At 36.5% G+C, this 23726-nt stretch overlaps 1 protein-coding gene across 2 annotated transcripts in view; it reads right to left on the bottom strand.

Moving 5' to 3' along the window:
• Positions 1–23726, bottom strand: part of CENPF (centromere protein F) — an 80848-nt gene that overhangs the window by 40204 nt on the left and 16918 nt on the right. Inside the window, exons 6-10 of one of the 2 annotated variants that reach the window (XM_044004265.1) lie at positions 22683–22977; positions 19676–19878; positions 15626–15751; positions 9260–9388; positions 3603–3725 (exon numbers count right to left, since the gene is read on the bottom strand). In XM_044004265.1, the coding sequence (XP_043860200.1) occupies positions 3603–3725; positions 9260–9388; positions 15626–15751; positions 19676–19878; positions 22683–22977 (876 nt within the window). Of the gene's footprint in view, positions 1–3602; positions 3726–3837; positions 3931–9259; positions 9389–15625; positions 15752–19675; positions 19879–22682; positions 22978–23726 lie in introns of those variants that run through there. The other variant, XM_044004266.1, reaches the window with a different exon arrangement.

Raw genomic sequence — 23726 nt, 5'->3', positions numbered from 1 at the left:
TGTTGAAGAAAAAAATCAATCTCAAAGAAGATAATTCTATCTTGAGTTCTCCCCCTTCTGAAATTACCTCAGCAAACTCTTGTTCCTAAGAAGCATAAAGCTAAGCTTAGGACCAAGAGTCTAATAAGGATACAGTTGTTACAAAATCCAAAAATCTTTAAAAGGGCAAGATTAAAAAAAAAGAACATCTGAAAATGAAATTTCAGACTGGCATCCATAAGCAATTAGTTTTAGTGTGGCTGCAGCTACTTTAGACTCGATTGGGTAGCTTGTCAATGACAATGAGATAAGTATACAAGGATATATTCTCTTAGGTACATAATTTGGAAAACCGGGAACTATCCTGGAAAAACACAACAAAAAACCCTATAACTATGTGCCAACACTAGTATTCAGCAAGCAAAACCACCCAGATTCAACTATTTTTAGGACAAACAGGGGAGCCATCATTTCCTAGGGCTAAAGAAGACAAATTTTAGTTTCTATTTGGTACTTCTCAACTCCATCCATGAATAAAATTTAATGTCTCCTAATGGAGAAAGGCTATATCATCATGGAAATGGGGACTGGAAGGGTTATTTTTCTTCCTATATTTCTCACCCATTCTTATGTGCCAAGACAAACTCCTCAGAGTACTTAGTCATTCAGATTTCCATGCCTGGAAAAGTCCCCAGGCAAATGTTCATAGATTTGGATTGTCAACATGATAGCATTTTACTGCACTACATCATAATGCTACTGAGTTGGCACCGCAACCTGGAAGAATAGTTATTTCTGTATTATATCTGATTTGATACTTCAGGGTAACTTTATCCAGGATTAGACCACTAAACTGCATTTCTAGTATTGATAACTTTTCACTGTACCATATTAATTTACTAAATGGGGACAAGAAAATGTTCAGTACAACTTTAATATTATTTCTGTATCCAAAATCCATAAGCATATTAAACTTTACACATACTAAGAATTAGATACACATACTAAAAATTAGTTTAAAATGCAGTTACCAAGATCAAAGGACAGAAAGACATCCACCATTAAAATGTTTGCTCTATGTAAGATATGCCTCACACCCCCCCTTAATTTTTTTGTTGCTGAACATGAGTATGAGCATTATTAGCACTATAGTGGCAAAAACCACAAGACATAATAGCTGCTAAAAAATCAAATAGATTAACAAATCACTTGTTAAATCATTTTAAAATCCCAAACCGTTATTCAAAGTACAACTAATCTATCACCAATCTCCCTGTACCCTTTCTTTTTCTTTTTTTTTTTTTTTTGGTGAAGCAATTGGGGTTAAGTGACTTTACCAGCTGGTAAGTCTCAAGTGTCTGAGGCTGGATTTGAACTCAGGTCCTCCTGAATCTAGGGCTGGTGCTTTATCCACTGTGCCACCTAGCTGCCCCTCTCCATTGTTTTCATAAGAAAACAATGTTAAATTGTCATTTAAAATTTGAATTTGGTCTTGTAGATAGTTTTTTCTTAAGCATTAGAAACATCTGAAATTGGAGTATAATTGTGACCAGCTACTCTACCGTTCTGTCTATACAAGCAAATCATATCTTGGGCAAGTTAAGATCTTAAAGATCTTAAAAAAAAAAACAAACCCACAAGATGCCTAGACTACCACCACGATTTGGCCAAGCAAACAAATTTTATAAGCATTTTAACCATCCTAATCAATCGATTGTTTTTACAAAATGTTTTCACCAGCAGCCAGTAACATCACATGAGAACTGGCTCAAAATACAGCTCACAGAGGACATTGTTCAGTGCCAGTCAGCCTGTGGCTATGTCAGCAGAAGCATCTGTTAGTAGATCTCCCTGGCCAAAAGGAAAACATTTGTTTTGCTGAAACAAACGCTTCCATTTCAAAATGTTTGCTAATAAAACCAACATTTGAAGTTTTCTCTACTTGGGCTTTGGTGGCTTTTCACTTACTGCTCCATACAGAACACTCCTCTGGAACCATTTATTTTTACCCTAACATTATATTTCTTGGCCACAAAGATTTCAAGGCTTTCTCAGAGATGTGCTTTCCATGGTTTTAAAATTCCATATATTCTCAACAATTAACAATTCAGTAACAATTAGGGGAAACCTTGGCTTGCTAAAACAAAGTACCTGAAATATCATTGAGCTGAGGAAACTGAATCCTCTTAAAAATGCTTTACTAGCTAATAACAACAACAGCTAACATTTACAGGACACTTACTATGTGCCAGGCACTGGTCTAAGTACTTTACAATTGTTATCACCATTCTACAAATGAGGAAACTAAGGCAAACAGAGGCTAAGTGTAACTTGTCAGAGGTCACATAGCTAATCCGAGAGCAGATTTGACCTCAGGTTTTTGTGACTCCAGGCCAGAGCTCCATCCATTGTGCAATGTAGCTGCCAGAAGAAGTTATTTAATAGAGCAAGAAAGTGCCATTCTTTTGCTTTTCCTTTCCTTCAAAAATATGGTTCAATGATTTCAATACTAATTCACAATACTCTTCAAATAGCATCAGTTTATTAACTGCCTCCAAATGACTAAAGACACAAAATGAAACTCCTAAGTCTTGCATAAAACCAGAGTTAAAAAGTAAAAAGTTAAAGTTAACAAGTTTTAAAAAAAAGTTAAAAAGTAGAAAATCATCCCTAGAAAAAACACATTTGATTACTCCTAATACACCTGACACTGAGAATCCTACTGATTAAGCTTATATATATATATATATATATATATATATACACACACACACACACATACATACACACATATATATGTATGTATATAAAACATACAGAAAGCCAGGTCGACACTGGACAAATGGTACTCATACTGGGTACTAAAGTTAAATTCCTACATAGTACATACCATAAGGTTATTTTAATTCAACTTCTTACTGTTAAATTTCATGCAAAACAACTGTGTACAGACATAAGTCAATGTTCCATTTATATCTACGAGGTTTCTATTCAACTAAATTCCATAAAATATTAAATAAATCCTACTATATGCAAGGAACTTTGTACATAAACAAAAATGACAGTTTTTGCTCTTAAAGAGCTGGTATATTAATAAGTACAAGGAAGGAGAAGGCTTTTAGTAAGAGAGGTCCATGCAGACTTCAGAGAGGAAGTGGTACCCAGAGTGCCTTGAAGTATAAAGGGATTTGGAAAAGCAACTCAGGAATGTGGTTCTTCTATTTGACAACTGAAATAAGAGTTCTTGGAATTTCTGTTACTTTTTTATGAGTTTTTAATCACGTATTTATATACTTCCTTTTTACCTCCCTCCTCAAACGATCACAACTTAATATAAACAAAATAGTTATGTTCTTTTAATCCAAGTTCCATATTTCTATAATTTCTGTAGTTGCATTAGTAATTTTTTCAAGTTATACTTCATGGAATGATATATGTCCAATATATTTACTATGCTACTTTTTGCTTGAAAACAACCCACAATGCTAAGATAAGCAAGCAGAAAGTAAATCAGAAAAAAAAATGCTGCCCCCTACAAATGACTGTTGAGAACTTTGCAAACACCCATCACTGACCCCACAGGTTGGCTATATGATACATTACAACAGTTACTTCTCACTTACCTCCATGCTCCTCCTCAGATCAGTTTCCTTTGTCTGACTTGCCTGCAATGCTTGTTCAGTTCTGCAGAGCTTCTGCTTAAATTCGTCTGAATTTCTCTCCAGCTGCTGTTTCACTGCTACGACCTAGACAAGAGAAAGGCAGATTCTATTTTTCCCCTTTCTTCCTGACAAATAATATATTTAACACGATGTATCTCCCATGTTTATTCTTGAGTGGGTGAGAGAAAAAAATTACCTTAGAAAGCACAAATTTATGCCATCGCAACAAAATAAGAAAACCTAAAAATCAGAAGGGACCTTAAAATCCACTTAGTTTAGCCTGTACCTGAACAATAATCTCCGATGACATCACTGTCATACAGGTTCTGATGAAGACTCTAATGAGTTAGAACCCACCAACCCAGAAGCAATTCATTTCATTTTCAAACAGTTTTCATTCCTAGGAAGTTTTTTCAATTCTAGTATACCACTTAATTCGTATAAAATTCACACATTCAATAATATTTGTAAGTACAAAAATTAAAATGGGAAATTCACTTCTTAAAAGTTCTTCTCAGGGGGCAGCTAGGTGGCGCAGTGGATAGAGCACTGGCCCTGGATTCTGGAGGACCTGAGTTCAAATCTGACCTCAGATACTTGACACTTACTAGCTGTGTGACCCTGGACAAGTCACTTAACCCTCCTTGCTCTGCATCCCCCAAACATTAAATAAGTAAATATTTAAAAACAAAAAAAGTTCTTCTCTGGATCTGAATCCCATTGCCAGACTGTCCCAGCTCATCTTTTTTCCCAGGAATTATAATATTGACTCCCTTTACACTATTTCTCTTACTCGATTCTTCATTTCTAACATTGTGCAACCTGCTCACACCTGGCATTTGCTTCTCCATAATCTTCTAAGTAATCCTCAATTTCAATTCTTTGAAAACTGGAAATCAATGAACAGCCTTCAAAGGTTCGTACATTCTTTCATTTTATTGCACACTGTACCCTTTTAAAATAAGGAGTTTGTTTTGAAACTTCCTCACCTATCCTGCACTCCTTGTCCAAGTCTCTCACCCATTTCCCTGTTGGGTTTAATATATTATGTACCATGCTTTATGTGGAGAGATGTGTTCTGCCTTCATCTGTTGGGTTCAGGAGATGTCATTTTTGCCTAACTCAACCCTGTCTCCATGTTTCTACCCTAACCTTGTGAAAAACTGAGTTTCTTTCTTTCTAATATATTCTTTTCCTTCTAAGGACATTAAAGGAGAACACATATATACAAAGGTACTCTGTCTTATTTAACTTTCTCTATTAACATTGGAAGACAGTAAGATTCTGAAGGGAAACATTTTCTATCATCATATAGTTTCTTCCAATTGATCAGATATATTTACTATTCTCTGTGTCTCTTGCTTTTTGCATTTTGAAGTTTATACTCAGTTCTGGCCTTTTCATCAGAGATACTTAAGTCTTCTATTTCATTAGTGATCCATTTTTTTTTCCCTTTAGGAATATATGCAACTTTCCTAGATAGTTTATTCTTGATTACAAGCCTTTATCTTTTGCCTTTTAGAATATTGTATTCTAAGCTCTTCTCTCTGGCACCTGACAATTTTGTGATCCTCAATGAAGTTCCTTCATCCTTGAAATCTCTCTCTGGTGACTCGTAATTTTTTACAGGCCCAAAAGCTCGGCATTATGAAGTTACTGGTAAGTTTACTCACTATTTGGTTCTCAGTTATTAATATTCTTTGTCATTTCTTCCCATTTGGCTCTTTTTTCCTTTAATATTACATTTTTAATATCACTTCATTTCTTCCAGGTATTTATAGCCTGGACTTTTTTTTTCCCCCTGAAGGTCGGCTTAAGATCTGTGGAATAACCCTCTTCTCCTGAGTTTAACACTTGGGCTTCTAACAGACCAGAATCCCTATCTCCAATTTCAGTTTCTTTATTGGAGCTTGTGATTGGGTCAGAAACTGTTCCCTTCCATACCCCTGGATGCTATGGGCAGGCCCTGTTTGGTCGTGGATATAAATACTATGACTAGGTACTACCATCCTTGGGAATTTCAGGTTTTTTGGCTCAATCACCTGGTAGTTTTGCCTTTGTCTCCTTTCTCCATCTCCTTACAAAGCTCTGAAACTGGAGTTAACTCTGATCCTTGCTCTGAGCCTGACAAATCTATGAAAGATGCTGTTGGGAATACCAGTTATAGGCCTCTAAAAGAACCAAGTGCTGACCTGACACTTCCTTCTCCTATGGCTTGGATCAAGTGAAGTCAACAAGCATCTATTAAGCACTTACTACGTGCCAGGCCCTGTAATAAGCACTGGGAATACAAATACAAGTAAAATAAAGACACTGCCTACCTTCAAAAAGCTTAAATTCCAATGGGAGAGAAACAGCACATAAAAGGCAGCTGAAAAGGAGCTGGAAGGGGAAGTATCCACATGGTGGCAAAGTAAGGGTCACATGAACAATTAGGAGAGGAAAAAGGTTACCTGGCCTGGGCTGTTGCTCAGAATGAGGGTTCCAAGAAGAACTCATCAATGAGATGAAGCCAGGGATTCCAACAGATACCAATTACCCCACCCAGAATGTTAGCAGCCTCAAGATAAGGGGTCAGAAGCAAGCAGAGTCTGCCCATACCATCCAAAAATATATAACAAAAGGGAGTCTGGCTCTAACACAAAAAACCAATCCAGAAACTCAGGCTAAAATTATGAGTGAATAGAAAAAAACGCTGAAGAGAAAAAAGAAATACTATATATGGGGTTTTTTTAAAAGCCCAACAGGTAAACCCAAAGACCAACTCCACATGTATAAGTAAAACTTAGAAAAAAAAAAAAAATGGTTAGCCACAAGTGTCCAGAAGAAATGAAGTGATGATTTTTTTAAAAGGAAATTTGAGCTCCATATAAAAAAAAAAATAGTTTATAGGGCAGCTAGGAGGCACAGTGGATAAAGCACCTGCCCCAAATTCAGGAGAACCTGAGTTCAAATATGGCCTCAGACACTTGACACTTACTAGCTATGTGACCTTGGGCAACTCACTCAACCCTCACTGCCCCGCAAAAGAAAGAAAAGAAAAACAGTTGACTATACAAGGTGGAAAACCTTACTTAAGTATTAGACTCCTGAAAAAAAAATCAATGAACAATCAAAAAAAACCAAACCAAATTATTCCATAGGACAAGAAATAGAAAAAAAAATAAGAGTAAAAAATAATTTTAAAAGGCAAGGTATCAAAAACTGACCAAGGGGGCAGCTAGGTGGCACAGTAGATAAAGTACCGGCCCTGGATTCAGGAGGACCTGAGTTCAAATCCGACCTCAGACACTTGACACTAGCTTAGCTATGTGACCTTGGACAAGTCACTTAACCCTCATTGCCCTGCCCAAAAAAACCCAAAAACAACAACAACAACAAAACCCTGACCAAGAAAACAGACCTGAGAGCTATATAAAGAATCAAATCCCTACAAAAGCATAACTAAAGCTCACCTCACTCCACACCTCATTCCAGAAATCTAATCAGTTATCAAATCTTTGTTTAAACATCTGTTAAATAATTATATAATTTATATCTGTTTATTCAACAAATATTCCTCACATTCAACTCTTTTGCTCAACAAATAGCTCCCATCACCTCTTGCCTAGATTATTTGAATAGCCTCATACTTGGTCTCTCTGCCTCAAGTCTCTCCCCACTCCAGTTCATCCTACAATAGTGCTAAAAAAAGTAATTTCCCTTAAGTCCTTTTTGATCATGTCATTTCCCTACTCAGTCAACTCCATTGTCTCCCTTTTGTCTCTTAAGTTAAAAGAGAAATACCTACGTTTAGCTTTTAAAGCCCTTCTTGATTATCTTTACAATTATATATTTAATTATATATTCTACCTCAAGTGAGAGAATTATAATATCAAATGAGCATAGTGCATGGCACATAGTAAACATTATATAAGTTAGTAATAGGAATAGTATCATTATTATTATTATCATTATTTTTTTTAATCCCACTCTTGGATCCTGCCAAATTAGCCTTCTCTCTGTACCTTATACTTCACACTACGTCTCCCATCTACATAATTTTTACAATGGCCAAACCCCTATGCCTGGAATTCAATCCCTCACTATCTCAATTTTATGTAATCCTCCTCTTCCTTCAATTTACAGTTGAAGCATCATTTTCTGAAATCTATTCTAATCAACATCCAAATATTAGCCTTCCCTCTCAAACTACCTTGTATTTGATTACTTTGTGTTATTTATATTAGTTTTATTTATTCTTTATATTTTTATACTTATTACATACCTCAACAAAGTATAAACACACATTGAGCAAGAATTATTTCATTCCTTGTACTTGTATACCAAGCACCTATAGTACTTGCCACATAGTAGGGGATTAATGAATACTTGTTGATTTTTGATTGAGTTATGCCTAAGAGCACGAGGGGGAAAAAGACTCAGTCTGAAAAATACTCAGGGGATCCGAAAAGGTGAGAGGGAGAAAAAAAAAATCTTAAGTTAAGAAAATATATAATAAAATATTTTTAAGAGGGGAAAATTAAAATAGAACCCATGGAACCCAAATAAGAATATCTGTAAAGCACTTAGCACAGTTTCTGGTACATAGTAAGCATTACATATATGCTTAATCCTTTATCCCAACCTTTCTTGAAAAGAACTGTATATTGAAAACACTATGCGGGGCAGCTAGGTGGCGCAGTGGATAGAGCACCAGCCCTGGAGTCAGGAGGACCTGAGTTCAAATCTGACCTCACACTTGACACTTACTAGCTTTGTGACCCTGGGCAAATCACTTAACCCTCATTGCCCTACTTAGAAAAGAAAAGAAAAGAAAAGAAAAGAAAAGAAAAGAAAAGAAAAGAAAAGAAAAGAAAAGAAAAGAAAAGAAAAGAAAAGAAAAGAAAAGAAAAGAAAAGAAAAGAAAAGAAAAGAAAAGAAAAGAAAAGAAAAGAAAAGAAAAGAAAAGAAAAGACTATAGCCAAAATCCAGGGCCTCCAGGTCAAATTTAAACTAGCACTTAAAATGAAAGAGTTCAAGTATCAAGGAGCCCCACTCAAAGTCATACTAGATTTGTCAGCTACCCCTATGAAAATGAGGAAAGCTGGCTTCCAAAAGGCAAAAGATATATGTTTATAACCAAGAATAAGCTGTCCTAAAAAACAAAGTATAATTCTGGAGGAAAAATGGTACTTCAAAATACAAAAACCAGTATAGAGAAGCATAAACGAACAATCAGAAAATACTAATTTGAATGATATATCTAACTCCAGATAGAAAGCTAATAGAGTGCAGATTGAAGCATATTTTCTTATCCTTCTTTATCTTTTTTCTTTTTTGGACATGACTAATGAAGAAATGTGTTTTGCATGACTTTATCTGTGTTTAATGAGTTTTGTTTTTCTTGCCTCTCAGTGGGTGAGGGAAGAGAAGAAAGGAGGGAATTCAGAACTGAAAAACAAAATCTAATTTTAAAAAACAGGGAACTAAGTCTCAGAGAGACTAAACCAAAATAATTCATTTCCAGTTTTGACTAAAAAGGGCAATGGGTTCACAGTATGGACGGGATTTTTTTTAAAAGCTAGGGTAGAAAAGTGGGGTTGCAGTGAGAAAAAGAAATAGAAAGATCAACTTACTTTATCAAGTTCAGCCTGCAATAGGTTTTGAGTGCTTTTGGCCTGCTGTAACTCTTGGTTTAATTTGGCTTTTATCTGAGTACTTTCCTGGTCCAGCATCTGGAGGGTACGTTGTTGATGAGAGAGTTCCTAAAAATTAAGAGAACAAAAATAAATAATAGCTATTGTTCAGGAGAAGAGAGAGTTAAATTAAAAATTCTTCAGTCAATACACTCAAAGAGCTGCAGACAATAGGGAGCCAGACTTCCCATCAATTTTATAAGAAAATATAATTAACACTAGTACTGGTTGTGGTAATCAAATCCAGGTCTGTTAAGGGAGGGAATAGACAAGTACTAATACTATATAGACAGTAATCTAGATTCAAAGTAGTCTGTTAGCCCTCTACTAGAATATTAATTTAATTTTCTTTTCTATTTGGAACAATATGCAAAAAGCTCAGATACATGAATACAGCTGAAATAACCAAGATTAAGAATTCTGTTTAAACAGAAGAAATAAAAGACTTTAAAAACTAGATATGTACCATGCATATTGAGAGTGCATTTAATGAAAATATGAGAAGAGAACAGGAAGGCTTATGAAAACAAACTATATTAGTTAACTTTACAGTCATAACTGACTAAAGGGTTCAAAAAATATAAAACACTACCTACTATAAGACAGTTTTCATAAGCCTTCCTATAAAAAAGCATCTGATTTGGCAGCTCTGAAATATAAAATTAAAAACTCCTCTTCCCATGAATATTAAGATCATATAGGATTAATTGAAAGATGAAACAGGATAGTTATCCACAATCCTGTTAACAAGTGAGACATAAAATGAGATGTTTGCTCATCAAGATTTTGATTATCATCACAGAAGATGATGTCCAGTGTTAAGTCCAAACAGAATGAATCAATCAATAAGCATTTATCATGCTAGGTGCTGGATAGTAATGTATGTATAGGTATAAAGTAGGCCAAGCCAGATTCTAAAAGGCTTCCAGAAAGGAACAATTTTAGATGGCTTAATGCTCCAGATGTTCCTGTTTCTGAATGACTTTGTATTATTGGCTGCACCAAGTTCTAGAATAATGCAGAACCTATGAAATCCAAAATCAGTAAAAAAGATACATGTCAGCAACAAGATGGTGGACTAGACACTTTCTCTCATCCCCATGACCTCATAAACTTCTCCACAACTGAAATTATGCACCAAAATTAAAACAATTTCAGATGTTTCCATGGTCTAGGATACTCAGATTCCCCCCCCAAAAAAGGGGAGAGAAAAAAAACCAAGACTGATGCTCACTGATCCTAAAGCCCACTCAGCACCCCTCACTTACCTCCCATGCTATTGGCAGCAAGGCCACACTAACAGATCCAACGACACAACAGAAGCTTACATTAGAACCCATCCCTGTACCTGGGTACCCCCCTCCTTCTTTACAATGCCTTAGAGTCCCCAGATCTAGACTGGTTAAGTCTGCTTGGACCTCAACAACCAGTGTGGACACAGTTCTTCAAGAGAAAAGGTCTGATTGAGGGATGAAAACCAGAAGTACCAGCACTGCAAAGCTTGGAACTGCCAGAGAACTTAGAAACAGAGGGAGTGGGGCAGGTCACCAGAACAGGACATCCTACCTGTGGGGTGCTGTGCAGCACTCCACCAAGCCTGAGAAAAGAACAGAGCATCCAGCTGGAGACAATTTGGACCACAAAAGTCAGTGGGACAGAGAACCTTGAATTGCCCATTGTGGAAGGAGGCTAAAAAGCTTCAAGATCTATCCCCAAGGAAACCAAAATCAGAAGGCAGGGATCTAGGAAATGAATAATAAGGAAAATAAGGGGGTGGGGGGTGGGGAGGATGACTGAAAATACCAAAGATTTCAGGAAAAGAACTCTCAAAGACCTTGAACATAAACAGATAGATCAATAGGAAAAACAGTAACACAAAGAAATATGGCATCCAGATCTAGTAAAAAGAAAAAAATTCAGGCATATATAAACAAATACAGCAAAATGAAAGAAAATGATCAAACACTTTAGGAGACGATAAGGGGCTAAAGACAGAGGATCCTATGGAATCTGAGAACGTAGAATTACAACATGCTGTTCTTGAATGCTTTAAAAGAGAAATAACAATTATGAGAACAGAATTTATGTCCTGCACAGAAAAATAATGAGCAGAGTCAAAAATGGTGATTCTATCATGATAAGCCTTACCAAAGAAACAAACAAGCAGACAAAAAGATTGGGACTACAACTACAGAGACGTAAAGGACGACCTAAAAGAAGAGAAGCAGAAAATAAAAACATTACAAGAAAACATGATCCCTCTACAAGGAAAACACATGGATATCAAAAAAGACAGATTGCACAGAAACAACCTTAAGGCTCATAGATCTTCCTGAAGAATACAATAGTACCAAAAAAAACAAAAAACAAAAAAAACCACCTTACCACCATAATGAAAGAAATAGAAAAGCACTGCCCAGAAGTTTTGAACAAAGAAGAAATTCCAACTGAAACAATTCAAAAAAACATATATCTATATCTACACACACACACACACACACACACACACACACACACACACACAGATGCAAACTCCAAGACTCGGTGGCTAAATTTAGTGATTCAATTCAGAAATAAGTTCCACAAGCCAATAGGGAAAAGAACATCAAATACTAAGGAAAAGACATTTAAAACAAGCAATATTTCGCTAGAAAATGAAGTGAGAATAATGCCAAAGAGCATTAGAACACAGGATGGAACCCAGGGTTAACTATCCTACAAATCTGAGCTTAACTATTCAGGATTCAAGATGGATATTCAATAATAATGTGAAAGATTTTCAGAAAGAAAACCAAACCTAAAAGAAATTCTTCTTGAACACCCCAAACAAAAGAACTGCAGAAAGAGTGAATAAATTACAGACAGCAACAGCAAGAGTGACAATAGAAAGGCGAGTAAGACTTCTTTTTTAAAGGTACACAAGGAGACAGGAGTAAGAGAAATCTGGTAGAGATAACAATGAAGAAGCAGACAGGGAGTCCCATGGACAGAACCTGGGAACATCCTGCCTACAGGTAAATGCTTCTTTTGTAGGATTAAATTACAACTTGAATGGGTATGTGATGGGGGAGAGGAGAGGGGAAGAGAAACAGGAAGATAGAGAGGAATGAGTGATGCACTTTGGGTCAAAACAAAGGCTAGCAAAGAGAGGAAACTGACTTCTGTGATTTCGAAAAGACAAGATCCTACAGGGGAATGGGTAAGGAAGAGAGGGGAAAGGGGAAGAACAATGCCTTGCATTGAAGACAGAAGATGGATCCATTGATGAATATTCTTATGGGTGAAAGCAGATGTTATACTTCACGAGGCCTGGAGGATTTGGTGTCTGAAGTCTACTTGTCCTAGGAGGAGGAAACATGAAAAACTGGAGGGCAACTGGGACCTGAAGAAGTAGGAGAGCACAGACACAGGGAGATTTCTAGGCAAGTGTTTGGGGGAGGGAGAGTAAGAAGGTCAACAAGAAAGGGTATGGGGGTAGGAGGTGGAAAGGGAACCTGTCATGGGACAGCGTCCTCTCTGTCAACTGCAATAACTGGCATTGTTCTGAACAAAAGTAAAGAACAACAGAAAACAGGAATCCATGGGGTGAGTCCAACAAACCAATGACAGAAACCACCTAGACGACAGAACCTAGAATGGATATCTTAGAAGCTCTGGTTTGTATAAATACTGAGAAGAGAAAACAAATAATCGGAAAGGTCATGAATCAGAGAATAAGGGTCTGGAGTAAACAGAAAAAGAACGCGGAAAATGAAGAGAGAAATCCTTTTTGGACACAAAAAAATGAAATCAAAAAACTAACCAACAGCACTAGTGGAAGGGAAAGAGAAGGGCAATCTACTTGACTGAGAAGAAAAGAGAGGAAGAAATCTATAGCCAGATAAAAGTGGGAAAGGTAACCCTAAAAGGAAAAGGGCAACAAATGAAAAGAGGGGATCAGAGGGAAAATGGAAAGTCAGTAAAAAGGCCACCTTAAAAAAAAATGTAAAATAACTGAAGGCTCATAAGAATGTACTTACAGGAGAAAAGGCGAGAAAATCATAACAAAAAAAATTTTTAGACAAAGATGGAAGAAAACATTAACCTGACTCTTAACTTTAAATGTGAATAGATTAAACAATCCAGTAAAACAAAACAGAGTGACAGATTGGATAAGAAAACAAAATCCCACGATTTGTTGGATATAAGAAACACAAAAGGCATACACAAAATAAAACTGAGGGATTGTGTTTAAAATTTTTGAATCAATGTTCATTAATGATAATATATCAATAGTTTTCTGTGTTTCATCTTTCCCAGGTTTAAATATTAGGAATATATTTGTCTCATAAAAGGATTCTGGAAGATTGCCTTCTTTCTTAATTTTTGCGAAGAATTTATGAATTATGGGTACTAACTGTTCTTTAAAAGTTTGATAGAATTATTCTGGGATTCCTTAAGGACCAGTAGCTACAACAATGTAAATGAAAAGTAGACACTAAAAAATCAAAAATAAATTTAACAAATTATAAAAACCAAGTGGAGGGGCGGCTAGGTGGCGCAATGGATAGAGTACCGGCCCTGGAGTCAGGAGTACCTGAGTTCAAATCCAGCCTCAGATATTTAACACTTACTAGCTGTGTGACCCTGGGCAAGTCACTTAACCCCAACTGCCTCACTAAAAAAACAAACAAACAAACAAACAACAACAACAAAAAAAAAAGTGGAACTCAAAGAAAAATGAGAAGACCTCAACCTAAAACTCTGTGTGGAAGTGGGAGATGTTCCACAGGAGTTATACATTCTACAACATTCTACATGTTTTCAGTCTTTTTCAATCTATCAGTGGTGCTGGCTTTTTTCTCCTCTCTAAAAAAATCCCATCTGTCCTATGGGATGGCTCTTGGGGAGGGGAAGGAAGACATGAGAAACATGAGGATAGATGGAAGAAACAGAAGATATAAAAAACTTTTTTAAATTGAGTCTAACAGGGCATAAAAAAGCAAATGAAAAACATGTTATTCAGTCATATATGAATTGTTATTCATATAATTGCATATTCCTCATTTGCAATTATACGGATAGCACTGTGACCTGGTATAGCAGTACATTTATCTTGGCTAGATACTGCAGGTGGACAATGAGCTGAGCTCACAATTTAAAAAGAGAAACAGGACAGACTACATTTGGGAAAGCAAATACTCATTTCAATAATCCCAACCTTCTCCCCTAAACAAAATCTCCCCCTTGTTTAACACCAATGTTTTTCCTATGTTGCTATGAGGTCAGTAATCTTAGAATACCACAACCTGCAAAAAAAAAAAATCACAACTGTGGGTCACCCAAACGGTAACAGAAATACACAATGTAGGTAAAAGTAAACTTTAGCAAACACAGAAGTAGTTGAGTAACATGCATCATAAAAGATAAGAGGAACAGTAAAAGAAAAAAGAGCTACTGATGCAATGAAAAAAGGATAAAAGATATATGGAATTCAACATACAGAGCGGCATCCATGTATTGTTAAGAGGCCTAAATGAAAACTCCCAGCACAACTGATGGATGCCCAGTGGAAACTTTATGGGAGGACACAAAAAGTGGAACAAAATGAGAGAGCATGGATAGGGAGTGATCTGTCCCAATGGAAAGAGTACACACAGGGTGAGATTACAGATGCACTGAAGATAGCAGCATACAAAACACCATTCAAAAAGTTCAGAAAGGTAGAAGTTTAAGAGCCATCAGTCCACTGTAGTAACCATAATAATCACAGATGAACGTTTATATTGGCTATATTGAAAAGAAATATATTATGTTAATGCACAATTTTAACTTGAAAGAAGCAAACTGTCAACTCTCCTTATTACAGGGTCTGACCTACCCTTTCCTTTAATAATCCCCATGTGCTTAAGCAAACTCCAAGCTGCAAAAACTGGGAAATGTAATACAATTTATCTCATGGTAGGCCATATGGTTAACATGATTCAAAAAGACAATACTGTTTTTTCTTCCCTGCTAACAAATCTCAAGAGACTGAAAACAACAAATAGAAAGGATTTTTGTTTGTCTGTTCTACAAACAATTCTATGAAAGATGTGAAAAGATGAACATGAAGATAAACATAATGATAGAGCCAAGTAGAATCACAAAACCATTTTCTTGCTTATCATCACACCATGCTAACGTCACAATTTTCCCCCGAAATGTCATGCCTTAAAAATGCCATGACCACCATATATTCCAGAGAGATACACAAAATTACAAACCTACCTCCATATACCAATCAATGCACCAAGAACATTAAATAGCCTGTTTTTTCTTTCTTACCTCCTGATACTCCTTATCTTTGTCCTTGATTTTCTGTTCCAAAGAGCATCGGGTACTTTCTGCATTTTGTCTTTGGCAACTCAAATCTTCAGACATTTTTTTCAACTTTTGTTCCAGTGTTGTACACTGCCAATAAATAAAATATTTCACTAAAATATAAAAACTTCTTTGACTAAATCAAATCAAGAGTGTTGTGATTTTTTTTTAATTGCATTTCCTTTTCTTGGGAATAATAACTTGTCCTGAGATTTAAACTTTACTACAGCTAGGTGGTGCAGTGGATAGAACACTGGCCCTGGAGTCAAAAGGACCTGAGTTCAAATCTGGCCTCAGACACTCAACACTTACTAGCTATGTGACCCTGGGCAAGTCACTTAACCCCCATTGCCCCACAAAAAAAAAGAAAAAAAAGTAAACTTTACTATCAAATTTTGGAAGATTCAGCCTGAAATATGAAATAAAAATACAGACCTTTTCACTTTAGGTAAGTGGACAGTTAAGCAGACTCCTACATAAAGCAATTTTATGCAATGCAAATTTGCCCACAAGCCCAGGAAGAGGAGGGACCTGCATACATTTTAAAGACAGAGAAGCAGGAGCAGGAACATGTAGGGGAACAGGGCCAGCCACATCAGGGCCAGTCATAGATAGAAGAGGAAGGGTAACATGAAGGTGCCAGGGACAGACAAATGAAAACAGAGACAAGGGTCTCCTCTTGGTGCTAGAGGTCTCGAGCACAGCCCCAGATTTGGGGGCAGTAGCCTCTCCACCTGTCCATTCTTCCTGCTTTCACTTGGAGGGGTTTTTTGGGGAGAGATGGGGGGAGTGGAGGCTGAGCACCAAGCTGAGGGGCAGGTGTAGAAAGAGCACAGTACCATAAAGTTAATAAAGGAATTTTTTGGAATGAGAATTTCTTTCAGAATTCTTTATATGAAGTTGAATTTGTATAATATGAATTTACATAAAGCTGTAACTGTCTGTAGTTAACCTAAAAGAAAATCCTAAAATAACTGTCACTTTTTAATCCAAAATTGAGAATTTCAGTATCAATTACCAAATTGATATAAACAAAAGTATACAGGTTAAATTCTACATTTAAGCAAAATGAATTTTTTTTTTTCCAAAAAATCAGGACATTCCTATTGCAGAGTACATCAGAGAAAGGAAAGGATTAAAAAGGGTAAATGACACAAGAGCTTCCTAAGTTGATTTACACAGGGTCGAATTTCCTTCCTTTTATAATTTTGAGTCTGATATTTCAGCAATAATCTAATATAATAATCCTCAAGTTTTTATAGGGGATTTTAAAGATCAAAATCCCTCATTGTGTAATACTTTTACTTTTGAAGATATTATTTAATATAACTTATTAATCTTTCATTTAACATTGCTGGTCACTCTTGAATCTTATTTTTAAAAGTGAACTGCAACAAAAAGTGGGGCCCAAGGGGGCAGCTAGATGGCGCAGTAGATAAAGCACCAGCTCTGGATTCAGGAGGACCTGAGTTCAAATCTGGCCTCAGACACTTGACACTCACTAGCTGTGTGACCCTGGGCAAGTCACAATGCCAACTGCCTCACCAAGAAAACAAAAACAAAAATAATAATAATAAAAGTGAACTGCAACAAGATTTAGGTTTACCTTGTTTATACAATAGTGGACCAATTAGTTAACTTGAGTACAGAAATATTGAAACACGAAAAGGCAATTTTTGATGACAACTATCTTTGTAACTTGCTTCACAATGCTAAAAGATTTCTCAGGTTATAAACACTGGTTTACAAACACTAGATTCAAGTCAACAATCCTATAAGCCAATAAAGAGGTAAGCAAATTGATCCAAGTGAAAAGTATCTTTTTCTATCATATTAACATAGCTCTCTCTCACTTAATGTCTCCATGCTTTAGTATCCTTATCTATAAAATAGAAATAACAGTACCTATGCCAATGATGTAAAGGTCCAGATAAGGACAAACAAAAAAATCCATTCTGCCTTACCTCACAGGCCAAATGCAAAAACTACATAATTAAGATATGAAATAGTTTTATAAAATTAAAAGGCCTCTAACAAAAATCTAAGTTAGCAGGCAAGAAGACAGGACTTAAAATTCTTTAAGTGAAAAGATTTCTTTTAAATCACTTCCATTTCCATCATGTAGAACTCAGGGTCCATAGAACATCCTATAAGCTTGAACTATGGTTCTAAGAAGTCAAGACAATAGTCTTTAAGGTGAAGTACAAGACCATTCCCTAATCAGAAGAATGCCAAACCTTGATAACTTGATAGCTATAGATTACTGTCATTAACAATCCATTATGCTCACTAAAAAAACAAAAAAACCAATGCATTATGCTAACAACAACAAAAAACTAAAAGATTAGAATTGAACCAAATGAAACATGCTACCCATCTCCAGAGAAAAAGGTGATAGACTCAGTGCATTTAAAAGGTTTTTTGTGTGTGTGTTTGAACACAGCCAACACAGGAATTTGTTTTGCGTGACTATATGTTTATAACAGATTTTAAGGGGGGGTTGTTAGCTTTATCAAGGGGTGGGGAGGAAAAGAATTAGGACATGAAAATCAGATAAAATTCAACTTTTAAAAATTAATGGTGGGGGTGGCTAGGTGGCGCAGTGGATAGAGCACCGGCCCTGGATTCAGGAGTACCTGAGATCGAATCCGGACTCAGACACTTGACACTTACTAGCTGTGTGACCCTGGGCAAGTCACTTAACCCCCACTGCCCTGCCCCCCCCCCCAAAAAAAATTAATGGTACCAAAATAGAAGAAAGGTTTTATTTTAGGAATTTGCTGAGCAGCCAGGTAATCACCATGGGTACACATGGCACCATAAATCACAGGTAAGCTAAAAAATAGAAAAAAGTTACAAAAGTTTCCAATGACAAATAAAAAATTCCACTTATCCTCCCAAAATTGGTAAAGGCCTGACAGCCATGATGAAAGTATCAATTTCTATAATCTTTAAAAGTTTCCATCTCCCAACTCAATATAGGAGTAAAAATGCACTATGTACGCTTGGCTCCTTCTGCAGGATTCACTTTATCAAGCAAGAAGAAAATCCAAAAGGAGATTTCATATTAATGTTGATTTAACAAAATTAGACCTGGAAGAGACCTCAGGTCATTCTAATCCAGAACCCTCATTTTAACATAAAGAAACTGAGGCCAAAGAAGATAGGTAAATTGCCTATGGTTACACAGAGAGCAAGTTGCAGCAGAAGTCATATGAACCTAGGTCTTGTGATTCCAAACACAGATTTTCTATAAAAGAGAGGAACCAAAGTTTTCTTTTTTTGGTGAGGGAATTGGGATTAAGTGACTTGACTAGGGTCACACAGCTAGTAAGTGTTAAGTGTCTGAGGCCGGATTTGAACTCAGGTCCTCCTGACTCCACAGCCAGTGCTCTATCCACTGTGCCACCTAACTGCCCCAGAGATCTATCCTTTTGTTTGTTTCTTTTTTTTGTTTCTTTTTTTTTTCCAAGGCAATGAGGGTTAAGTGACTTGCCCAGGGTCACACAGCTAGTAAATGTCAAGTGTCTGAGGCCAAATTTGAATTCAGGTCCTCCTGAATCCAGGGCTGGTGATTTAATCACTGCACCACCTAGCTGCCCCTCAAAGGTAGACTTTTTTTTTTGTTTTTTGCAGGGCAATGGGGGTTAAGTGACTCGCCCAGGGTCACACAGCTAGTAAGTGTCAAGTGTCTGAGGCTGGATTTGAACTCAGGTACTCCTGAATCCAGGGCCAGTGCTTTATCCACTGCGCCACCTAGCTGCCCCCTCAAAGGTAGACTTTTAAAAGTGATTAAGATTTCTATTGAACACTGAAAAATCAGCTGAGCAGTTTTCATTTCAGACAGGTCCAAAAATTATATTTTAATGTCCTAAGGTTTTTAAAGCTTTCCTATAATTCATCTTTATCCAGCATCATTACTAATATTTACTTAGTCTCTTGTACAATACTTTTGCAGGAGAATGACGAGTTGAAATTTTAAAATACCACCCCACCCCACCCCCACCACAATACCTTGGCTGTTGCCTGGTCAAATTGTGCTGTTAATCTCATCAGTTCATCCCTAGTTTTGTTCAAAACTTTCTCTTTCTCAGTTAACTCCAATTTTGTTTTCTCTAATTGGAGCTGTGTTTCTTGCCATTTATTCATGTGTCCTTTTATATCTTTTTCTTGTCCTTGCAGTCGATGTTCCAATTCATTAACTTTGCACCTTAACTCTTAAATCATGAAAAAAAAAAAATAACAACAAAAAAAAAGGACACCAAAAACTTTAGATTAACAACACATCTTTCAGTTGAACTTTATAACTAGGGAATTTGCACTTAGTTTCACCTTAGACCATTTAATCTGCAACAGAAAAAAACAACTGGATTTAAATTGTGATGTTTTCTTCTCCATACTCTCCCACATTCAAGTACTATAAAGGAAACACAATAGAATCCATATTTCTACACAAATGAAAAAAATTTAGAAAAGATTTTTGACTACTAAAATAGTGCTTTAATTAAAATGTAGCTTTTCTCCATGGCATTTCACTATATCTCTACACTGTAAAGGAACTGCAAAATTAAAAAATACTGAGCACCACCCTCAATGTGGGCCTTCATTTGGCCCTCACTCTCCTCCCTGCAGCCTCCACTCCTGAACCTAAGATGTGTCGAGGAAACGAGATTTTCTACTCAAGTTCCTGGTGGGAAATGCCATGGTCAGAAACTATCTGAGCACATCTGTGGGACCCTGCATTCTGTGAACTAGTTAGTATTTCATTATCAAAACATATACCAGTCTTACAGACCCAGGAAAATATCCCCACATGCCTTAAGTGATAAACTGCTTTATCCAAGGCACTGTCTGTCCAAGGCTTGCAGCTGGCAACAGATAGAGCTGACACACACTGCCTATAAGATGCGGAATAGAAAGAGGATACACAGCAGAAACAGGCACCAGCATGAGCCACCTGCCCCAGTGGTATCTGACTTCAGCCCCCTGCTCATTCTTTATCTTTAGTTTCTTTTTTTTTTTTTTTTGGCGGGGGAGGGGGGAGGGGGGGCAGCCGTAGATGGAGGGGAGAATGTAATAATGTAGGGGTGGAGTTATCCTTTCTGGTGAGAGGGTGAGTAGAAGAGATGGGGAGGGCTGCACAAAGTATTCATTGTGCCCTTCTCCAAAACCTACCCACTCCTTTCTTTCTCCTTGCTGGAAAGGTGGAAAAGGTCTGGAGGGAGTGGTAACGTAGGCATCTCTGCAGGGCAGGGATTGTGACTTGAGCAGGTGAGTGAAAAGAACCTGTTTGGCATCAGGAATAAATCTGAGCATGGGTATGGGATGGGGGAGAAGTAAAGTATATTAAAAATTACAACCATATGAAACAGTTAATTGGCACAATGGATAGAGCACTGGGCCTAAAGTCAAGAAAACTCAAGTTCACATCATGCCCCAGACATTTATGAGCTGTTTGACCCTGGACAAGCCACAACCTCTCTCTGCCTCAGTTTTCTCAACTGTAAAATGGGAATAATAATAATAACACCTACCTGTGGTGAAGATCAAATTAGATAGCACTTAGTGTCTTACATACAGGAGGCGCCATCTAAATGCTACTTACTATCCTCAATATTATTAGAAGTACTACAGTGGTAAAACAATTTGTTTTTTACATAAAAAATTTAATTCTAAGTGATGACTAATTTATGTAGCTGTCTCAATCAAGAAGCTGAAGATGTTTCCATCCCTTCAAATTGACAAAATTATAAATATCCTCTCTCCCTTCCCTCCCCATAAACCTATATAACCACACCACTACCAAGAATACACAATTGAATCCAAAAGCATTGTTAATAAATGACATTTCTCAAATCATTGAAATCTTGACATTATGGCATTATGAAAACAACAAATTAGGGAAATGCAAATCAAAGCAACTCTGAGGTTCCATCTCACAACTACCAGGTAGGCAAAGATGCCCAAAATAAAAGGAAAATAACAAAATGTTGAAAGTACTGTAGGAAAAAAAGGCAAATTACAATGCATTGTTGGTGGAGCTGTGATTTGGTCTAATCATTATAGAAAGCATTTGGGAATTACACTCTAAAAATCACTAAACTGGACATACCCCTCTGCCCCAGCAATATTACTACTAGTACAATGCCCCCAAAGAGAGCAAAGAAAAATGAAAAGCAACACATATGTACAAAAATATTTCTATCACCCCTTTTTTATGTTAACAAAGATTTAAGAACTAAGATGTGACCCACCAACTGGAGAATGGTTGCAGAAATTATGATAAATTAATGTAATGTAATAATACTGTGCCATAAGAAAAGATTAGAGGGAGAGTTTCAGAAGAACCTGGAAATGTTTATATGAATTGATTCATTGAAGTGAGTAGAATCAGGAGAACGATTTATCCAAAAACAAAAACACTGCAAAGGGAAGAAAAAAAAAGATGTGAAAGATTTAGGAAGTCTAATGAATGCAGTGACCAACCACAATTGCAAAGGTCCAATGATGAACCATCCTACCCAAATGTTCTAATAGATGCGATGGATTCAAGAATCTTAATGAGACATTTATTTTGGATATGGCCAATAAGGGAATCTGTTTTGCTTGACTATGCATATTTGTTACAAGGATTTTTCCTTTTTTCAAATGGAGTGGTAATAGGTGAGAGGAAGAGAAAATGCTTGTTAACTGAAAAAAAAATTTTAAGTTCAAAAAAGAAAATGTCTTCAAGTTCTCCAAAGTAATAACGGGATATATTGTATAGTAGAAAATTGACTTATGAGGAAAAAGAGAAGATCTGAAGTCTAATCCCAGCTCTATTATTAACAAGTGGAAAAGAAAAATCATTTCATTCCATGTCTGTTTCCTTATCCACAATAGGAAGGGAATATTAAAGGTTATTTCTAAGGCCCACTCTAACACTTGAAACTTTCTGATACTTCTAGTAAAAGTTCTAGGTCACTTTTTAAAGTTTTCTAAGAACAATGTTGCAATTTAAACTTAAAAATTCAGTAATTACCTTGGTTCTGGGCTTTTATTTGATCCAGCAGGTGAGGATTACTATGATTCTCATGGAAACCGCAATTAGTGTCTTTCCTCTCTGTTGTCCAACTTGACTTCCTATTAGGTGTTGCTTCTTGTTCCCAAGGAGCGTGTAAGGCAGTAAAACCTCTCGTAAGGGGAGTTTCTTGAGCACTGGCTGAATGACGAGTAGGCGTCTTTTCTTGTTGCCATGAGAACACAGATGAAGAAGACTGATGTCGAGCAATTTCCCTATGACTCATGGTGTTTGGGGGAACTGTCTTACTTGCTTTCTGTGAAAAGATAATAAAACAGCTAAAGACGGGTTTTTTTAAGTCTCCATATTCAAGACTGCTTATTTTTAGATAAAAGTCACAATCGCTGAAATATATCAAATTCCTAAAACAACCAAGTTTAAATTACCATTGAGAACCAGAAATGCCAACATCTTTCTTTTCTACAAAAATACCTCTATCGACATTTCAATATTTGGGCAGAAAATTTTTAAAGCACAAATCTAGAACATAAGTTGCATCCAATCAGACCAAGGTATAATGTACAAGGAACTCAAACAACTTGCTTTCCAAAAATACATACAGAAGATGCAATGAGAATAATTAACAGTACCATAACCCACAAAAGATCACACTCTTGTTAATTGATTAACCTATCTAAGTTTATTACCTAGCTGGAGAATCATTCTTTTTAGAGGTGAGTCCCAAGGTAGTAATGGGAACTTTGGTATATTTATGTATTCATAGATATACTGGGGGCTACAGCATAACTACAAATAGAGGCCTCTATGAGGCTTCAAAAGTGGGGAGAAGGGATGGGTGCTGCAATCCACCCTCATCCTCCTTGAACACGCCAATGCCCACCCAGAGGCCCTGTGTGCCTGTCTGTTTGGGCTGCTCACCTGGCTATTAAATGTCCATTTCTCATGTAAAATAAAGCATACTACCAAGAGCAATAACTTACTTTTCTAAGTAAATAAAAATGTGTAAACTACTAGGGGAAAAATACATTCTAATCATGTAGTAGA

Source organism: Dromiciops gliroides, chromosome 4 (genome assembly GCF_019393635.1).
Source record: "Dromiciops gliroides isolate mDroGli1 chromosome 4, mDroGli1.pri, whole genome shotgun sequence".
Classification (NCBI taxonomy): Eukaryota; Metazoa; Chordata; class Mammalia; order Microbiotheria; family Microbiotheriidae; genus Dromiciops; species Dromiciops gliroides.
Note: the sequence above shows the minus strand (reverse complement) of the source record. Positions and strands in the feature narration are given on the sequence as shown.